At 45.6% G+C, this 8954-nt stretch overlaps 1 protein-coding gene across 1 annotated transcript in view; it reads right to left on the minus strand.

Annotated features, from left to right (window-relative positions):
- Window positions 1-6987, minus strand: part of JAM3 (junctional adhesion molecule 3) — a 28213-nt gene extending 21226 nt beyond the window's left edge. Inside the window, exon 1 of the mRNA XM_069948062.1 lies at window positions 6851-6987. Coding sequence (XP_069804163.1) covers window positions 6851-6902 — 52 coding nt within the window. The 5' untranslated portion in view covers window positions 6903-6987. The remainder of the gene's footprint in view (window positions 1-6850) is intronic.
- Window positions 6988-8954: the final 1967 nt, after the last annotated feature.

Here is an 8954-nt window from a genome sequence, read left to right on the forward strand (position 1 = left end):
AGTGACCCCCTCCTATACTCACTACTAGTGATAGTGACCCCCTCCTATACTCACTACTAATGATAGTGACCCCCTCCTATACTCACTACTAATGATAGTGACCCCCTCCTATACTCACTACTAGTGATAGTGACCCCCTCCTATACTCACTACTAGTGATAGTGACCCCCTCCTATACTCACTACTAGTGATAGTGACCCCCTCCTATACTCACTACTAGTGATAGTGACCCCCTCCTATACTCACTACTAATGATAGTGACCCCCTCCTATACTCACTACTAGTGATAGTGACCCCCTCCTATACTCACTACTAGTGATAGTGACCCCCTCCTATACTCACTACTAGTGATAGTGACCCCCTCCTATACGCACTACTAGTGATAGTGACCCCCTCCTATACGCACTACTAGTGATAGTGACCCCCTCCTATACTCACTACTAGTGATAGTGACCCCCTCCTATACTCACTACTAGTGATAGTGACCCCCTCCAATACTCACTACTAGTGATAGTGACCCCCTCCTATACTCACTACTAGTGATAGTGACCCCCTCCAATACTCACTACTAGTGATAGTGACCCCCTCCTATACTCCCTCCTGGGGTAACTACTAGTGATAATGACACCTCCTATACTCCCTCCTGGGGTCACTACTTGTGATAATGACCCCCTCTCCAATACTGATGCCGAGGGTCACCACTAGTGATAGTTACCCCTCCAATACTGCCTCCTGTAGTGACTACTAGTGATAGTGACCCCTCCGATACTCACTACTAGTGATAGTGACCCCTCCTGTACTCACTACTAGTGATAATGACCCCTCCTATACTCCCTCCTGGGGTCACTACTTGTGATAATGACCCCCTCTCCAATACTGATGCCTAGGGTCACCACTAGTGATAGTTACCCCTCCAATACTGCCTCTTGTAGTGACTACTAGTGATTGTGACCCCTCCTGTACTCACTACTAGTGATAATGACCCCCTCTCCAATACTGATGCCTAGGGTCACCACTAGTGATAGTTACCCCTCCAATACTGCCTCTTGTAGTGACTACTAGTGATTGTGATCCCTCCTGTACTCACTACTAGTGATAATGACCCCCTCTCCAATACTGATGCCGAGGGTCAGCACTAGTGATAGTTACCCCTCCAATACTGCCTCCTGTAGTGACTACTAGTGATAGTGACTCCTCCTGTACTCACTACTAGTGATAATGACCCCCTCTCCAATACTGATGCCTAGGGTCACCACTAGTGATAGTTACCCCTCCAATACTGCCTCCTGTAGTGACCACTAGTGATAGTGACTCCTCCTGTACTCACTACTAGTGATAATGACCCCCTCTCCAATACTGCCTCCTGTAGTGACCACTAGTGATAGTGACCCCTCCTGTACTCACTACTATTGATAGTGACCCCCTGCCTTGAATACTGCCCCTTGTGGTCCCCACTGGTACATGTGACCTTCCAGTACAGTGTGGATAGGCATAAGCAGTGACAGAAGTGAGTAGGCATCAGGATGATATCCGGCCGGACGTGTCAGGAGACAATAGCAGCGAGGAAGCATCTGTGGCTGCAGATAGGAGCAGAGCCCTGATGCCCAGACAATGGAGGGGGAGGGGGGGGGCGCTTCCTCTCTATAATCCCACCACACAGCTGCCAGCCGGACACATTACCACAGCCCTCCATGACACCTGATACAGGGCCACATATTACTACAGCTCCCAATGACACTAGGATATAGGGCCCCATATAACTACAGCCCCCCATGACACCTGATACAGGGACACACATTACCACAGCCCCCCATGACACCTGGTACAGGGACACACATTACCACAGCCCCCCATGACACCTGATACAGGGACACACATTACCACAGCCCCCCATGACACCTGGTACAGGGACACACATTACCACAGCCCCCCATGACACCTGGTACAGGGACACACATTACCACAGCCCCCCATGACACCTGGTACAGGGACACACATTACTACAGCCCCCCATGACACCTGGTACAGGGACACACATTACTACAGCCCCCCATGACACCTGATACAGGGACACACATTACTACAGCCCCCCATGACACCTGGTACAGGGACACACATTACCACAGCCCCCCATGACACCTGGTACAGGGACACACATTACCACAGCCCCCCATGACACCTGGTACAGGGACACACATTACTACAGCCCCCCATGACACCTGGTACAGGGACACACATTACTACAGCCCCCCATGACACCTGATACAGGGACACACATTACCACAGCCCCCCATGACACCTGATACAGGGACACACATTACCACAGCCCCCCATGACACCTGGTACAGGGACACACATTACTACAGCCCCCCATGACACCTGGTACAGGGACACACATTACTACAGCCCCCCATGACACCTGATACAGGGACACACATTACCACAGCCCCCCATGACACCTGGTACAGGGCCACCTATTACTACAGCCCCCCATGACACCTGGTACAGGGACACACATTACTACAGCCCCCCATGATACCTGATACAGGGACACACATTACTACAGCCCCCCATGATGTATATACACGGCCACCTATTACTACAGCCCTCCATGATGTACATACACGGCCACCTATTACTACAGCCCCCCATGACACAGGGACACACATTACCACAGCCCCCCATGACACCTGGTACAGGGCCACCTATTACTACAGCCCCCCATGACACCTGGTACAGGGACACACATTACTACAGCCCTCCATGATGTACATACACGGCCACCTATTACTACAGCCCCCCATGACACATGATACAGGGCTCCATATTACTACAGCCCCCCATGACACATGATACAGGGCTCCATATTACTACAGCCCCCCATGACACCTGATACAGGGACACCTATTACTACAGCCCCCCATGACACCTGGTACAGGGCCACCTATTACTACAGCCCTCCATGATGTACATACAGGGCCACCTATTACTACAGCCCCCCATGATGTATATACACGGCCACCTATTACTACAGCCCCCCATGATGTATATACACGGTCACCTATTACTACAGCCCCCCATGATGTATATACAGGGCCACCTATTACTACAGCCCTCCATGATGTATATACAGGGCCACCTATTACTACAGCCCCCCATGATGTATATACACGGTCACCTATTACTACAGCCCCCCATGATGTATATACAGGGCCACCTATTACTACAGCCCCCCATGATGTATATACACGGCCACCTATTACTACAGCCCCCCATGATGTATATACAGGGCCACCTATTACTACAGCCCCCCATGATGTATATACACGGCCACCTATTACTACAGCCCCCCATGATGTATATACACGGTCACCTATTACTACAGCCCTCCATGATGTATATACAGGGCCACCTATTACTACAGCCCCCCATGATGTATATACAGGGCCACCTATTACTACAGCCCTCAATATATAGGTGATACTGTGTATATATAGATGATACTGTATATATAGGTAATGCTGTGTATATATAGATGATACTGTGGATATAGATAATACTGTATATATAGGTAATGTATATATATATATATATATATATATATATATATATAGGTGATGTTGTATATAGAGGTGATGCTGTGTATATAGATAATGCTGTGTATATAGAGATTATACTGTATATATAGGTAATGTTGAGCATATATAGATGATGCTGAGTATATATAGGTAATGCTGAGTATATATATAGATGATACTGTATATATAGATGATGCTGAGTATATATAGATGATGCTGAGTATATATAGATGATGCTGAGTATATATAGATAATACTGTGTATATAGATGATACTGTATATATAGGTGATGCTGTATATATAGGTGATGCTGTATATATAGGTGATGCTGTGTATATAGAGGTAGTGCTGTGTATATAGATAATACTGTGTATATATAGGTGATACTGTATATAGAGGTAATGTTGTGTATATATAGATGATGTTGTATACATAGGTGATGCTGTGTATATATAGATGATACTGAGTATATATAGATGATACTGTGTAATAGATAATACTGTGTATATAGATGATACTGTATATATAGATGATACTGTATATATAGATGATACTGTATATATAGATGATACTGTATATATAGATGATACTGTATATATAGGTGATGGTGTGTAATAGATAATACTGTGTATATAGATGATACTGTACTGTGTATATAGATGATGCTGTGTATATAGATGATGGTGTGTAATAGATAATACTGTATATATAGATGATACTGTGTATATAGAGGATACTGTATATACAGTAGCAGTCTTTGGCACCAAGCACCCCAAGCAATCGCTTGGGGCCCCCAACATCCAGGGTGGCCCCACGCCCCGCTCTTCTCTTGTCCTCAAGACCGCTGGACATGGCCGCTGCCCCGCTCGCTGCTGTGATCTGAACTGTAACTATGAGCACTCGTAATGAGCGCTCACAGTTACATGCAGCAGCACTGACAGGGCGGGAGCCATTGGCTCCCTTTCTGTCAGTCACTCTTGTGGCCGCAGGAAGTGTTTTCCCTGCGGTCACAAGTGGCCGCTCTGTCCTTGTGGTGCCGGTGCTCCAGTGACATTACTGGAGCATCGGCGCCAGGACAAGGGGAGCGCGGCCTCTTGTGATCGCAGGGAAAACCATTGTGTCCACAAGAGTGAAGAGAAGAGGAGACGCCCGGACCCACTATATGGGAGGGGGAGCACATAGGGGCCCGTGTAACTGGGGGAGCGCACAGCGGGGGTCTATATAAATGGGGGGAGCACACAGTGGGGCTATATAACGGGGAAGACACAGGGGGGCTATATATAACTAGGGGAGCACACAGGGGGGCTATAGACTACTGGGGCTTCACAGAGGGGTCTATATACTACTTGGGGCAGCAGAATGGGGTCTATATCCAAGTGGGGGAGCACACAGGAGGTCTATATCCAAGTGGGGGAGCACACAGGGGGGGCTATATATTACTGGGGGAGCACACAGGGGGTCTATATACTACTGGGGTAGCACACAGAGGGTCTATATACTACTGGGGTAGCACACAGAGGGTGTATATACTACTGGTGGGGCACACAGGGGGTCTATATACTACTGGGGGAACACACAGGGGTCTATATACTACTGGTGGGGCACACAGGGGGTCTATATACTACTGGGGGAACACACAGGAGTCTATATACTACTGGTGGGGCACACAGGGCAGGGGTCTATATACTGCTGAGGCAGCACACAGGGGGTCTATATATAACTGGGGGCACACAGGGGTCTATATACTACTGGGGCAGCACACAGGGGGTCTATATACTACTGTAGGAGCACACAGAGGTCTATATACTACTGGTGGGGCACACAGGGGGTCTATATACTACTGGGGGCAACACACAGATAGTCTATATATAACTGGGGGAGCACACAGGGGGTCTATATATAACAGGGGGCAGCACACAAGGGGTCTATATACTGCTGGAGGAGCACACAGTGGTCTATATACTACTGGGGGAGCACACAGGGATCTATATAATACTGGTGGAGCACACAGGGGGTCTATATACTACTGGGGGAACCACACAGGGGGTTTATATACTACTGGAGGAGCACACAGGGGTCTATATCCAAGTGGGGGAGCACATAGGAGGTCCATATCCAAGTGGGGGAGCACACAGGGGGGCTATATACCACTGAGGGAGCACACAGGGGAGCTATATACAAGTGGGGGAGCACACAGGGGGTCTATATACTAGTGGGGGAGCACACAGGGGGTCTATATACTAGTGGGGGAGCACACAGGGGGTATATGCAACTGGGGGCAGCACACGGGGTATATACGACTGGGGGCAGCACACAGGGGGTTTATATACAACTGGGACAGCACACAGGGGGTCTATATACTTTTGGGGGAGCACACGGGGGGCTATATTTAACTAGGGGAACACACAGGCGTCTATTCACTACTGGGGGAAGCAAACAAGGGGTATATACTACTGGGGGCAGCACACAGCGGTCTATTGTTGTGGAGTGCGTGTCGAGGGGGGGGGGGCCCTGACATAACTTCGCTTGGGGCCACAGAAATACCAAGACCGCCCCTGTGTATATATAGATGATACTGTATATAGATGATACTGTACTGTGTATATAGATGATACTGTATATATATATATTTATATATGTGTGATACTGTATACATGATGCTGAGTATATACATATATGTGATACTGTATATATACATGATGCTGAGTATATATATGTGATACTGTATATATAGATGATGCTGAGTATATATATATTTGATACTCTATACATGATGCTGAGTATATATGTGATACAGTATACATGATGCTGAGTGTGTATATATATATATATATATATATATATATATTACTGTATACATGATGCTGAGTATATATATGTGTGATCCTGTATACATGATGCTGAGTATATACAGATGATACTGTATATATAGATGATGTTGAGTATATATATATGTGATACTGTATATATAGATGATGCTGAGTATATATATGTGATACTGTATATATAGATGATGCTGAGTATATATATATGTGATACTGTATACATGATGCTGAGTATATATATGTGTGATACTGTATACATGATGCTGAGTATATATATATATATTACTGTATACATGATGCTGAGTATATATATACATGATGCAGAGTATATACAGATGATACTATACACAGAGTCGCCATCTCCTTTGTGTTAGGATGTCAGCAGTCGGTAGGTGATGTGTGTACAGACCGGACTATCGCCGGCTCCCCCCGGTACCGGACACTCACCGTGTAGGAGCAGGAGGAGGAGTCCCGGGCCCGTCCCTCTCGGCGCCGCCATCTTGTTCCCTATGGATAATGTTTGGTCCTGATCCCCCGCCAGCAGCTCAGCACGGTCCACGCCCCGCCCACTCCTCCTGATTGATCGGCTCCTATAACGGTCTGCGTGTGGCCACGCCCCATGCAAATCTTCCCACGCTTGAGAGTGTTCCAGAGCGCCATCTACCGGTGCAGTGTGTGCACTGCAGCCGCCGAGTCCTCATGATGTGCTGTACAGTAATAGATAACCGGGTCCTCACCAGTGATGGGACACAGCCGGCTCTACAAGAGGCAGATGTCTATTTACTGTTACTGCCCCCTAGTGGTCAGGTCCTGAACTAGCATAGAACAATCAATGGCAAAAATAAAAAGGAAAACTGAGGAAGGGTCCTATTACACGGAGCGATTTTTAACGATTAACGACTGACGATAAACGAGATTGTTTATCGTTAACCTGAAATCATTCACCATATTACACAGAACGATAATCGTTAATTACGATCGTTTTTGCGATTGTTACTATGATCGTTTATTCCTTCTGATCCCAGCAAAACAATGGACAATGTGCAATTATGCTGCGTTTACACGGAACGATTATCATGCGAATTTGCACGATAACGTTCGGATTTGAATGATAATCGTACGTGTAAACGCTGTGAACGATCAAACGACGGACGAGAAATCGTTCATTTTGATCTTTCAACAAGTTCTCAAATCGTCGTTGATCGTTTGCAAAAAATTTGCAGATCGTTCAGTGTAAACAGTCTTTCAACGATTTCACCTATGTGTGAGATAGGCTTAAGCGATCGCAAAACGAATATTCCGTACGATGTATCGTTCCGTCTAAACGCCGGTCGTTATAAAAAAAAAATCGTTCATTCAAAATCGTTAATCATGCGATTGGGCGAATTATCGCTCCGTGTAAAACCACCATTACATGTTCTAAAATCATTGTTCGCAAAAAATTCGCAGATCGTTCCGTGTAAACAGTCGTTCGCCGATTTAACCAATGTGTGAGATAGGCTTAAGAGATCGCAAAACGATGGCAAAACATATTTCCGTAAAAATATATTGTACCGTCTAAACGCTGACCGTTATGGAAAAAAAAATCGTTACTACAACATCGTTAATCGTACGATCGGGCCAATTATAGTTTTGTGTAAACGCAGCATTATGCTAAGTTTACACGGAGCGACAATTCGCCCGATCGTACGATTAACGATTTCGAAGTAACGTTTTTTTTTTTTTTAACGATCAGCGTTTAGACAGTACAATATATCGTACAGAAAATTCGCTATGCGATCGTTTTGCGATTGTTTTGCGAACGCTTAAGCCTATCTCACACATAGGTAAAATCAGTGAACGACTGTTTACACGGAACGATCGGCGATTTTTTTGCGAACGATGAACGACGATTTATGAACATGTTAAAAGATCAAAATGAACGATTTTTCGATTGTTCGCCGCGTTTACACGTACGATTATCGTTCGAATTCCATCGTTATTGCGAAAATTCGCCAGATAATCGCTCCGTGTAAACGTAGCATTATGCTGGGTTTACACGGAACGATAATTTGCCCAATAGAACGATTAACGATTTTGAAGCAACGATTTGGTTCTTATAACAATCAGCATTTAGACGGAGAAAAATCGTTAGAAGATTCGTAAGAAAAATCGCTAATGCGATCGTTTTTAAGATCGTTTAAGCCCATCTTTCACATAGGGTGAATCTTTGAAAGACTGTTTACACAAAGAGATCTGCGAATATTTAGTGAACGACAAACGACGATTTGAGAACACGTTCAAAGATCAAAATGAACGATTTTTCGCTCATCGCCTGATCGTTTGCTGTGTTTACACGGAGCGATTATCGTTCAAATGCGATCGTTATTTCGAAAATTCGAACGATAATCGTTCCGTGTAAACCCAGCATAAGGGTGATATTACACGGAACGATTATCGTTCGAAAAATCGTTAAATCGTTCGGATTTGAACGATAATCATTTTGTGTAATAGCAGGCAACGATTAAACGACCAACGAGAAATCGTTGATCGTTTAAAAGGATCCGGACCT

Source organism: Dendropsophus ebraccatus, chromosome 12 (genome assembly GCF_027789765.1).
Source record: "Dendropsophus ebraccatus isolate aDenEbr1 chromosome 12, aDenEbr1.pat, whole genome shotgun sequence".
Taxonomy (NCBI): domain Eukaryota; kingdom Metazoa; phylum Chordata; class Amphibia; order Anura; family Hylidae; genus Dendropsophus; species Dendropsophus ebraccatus.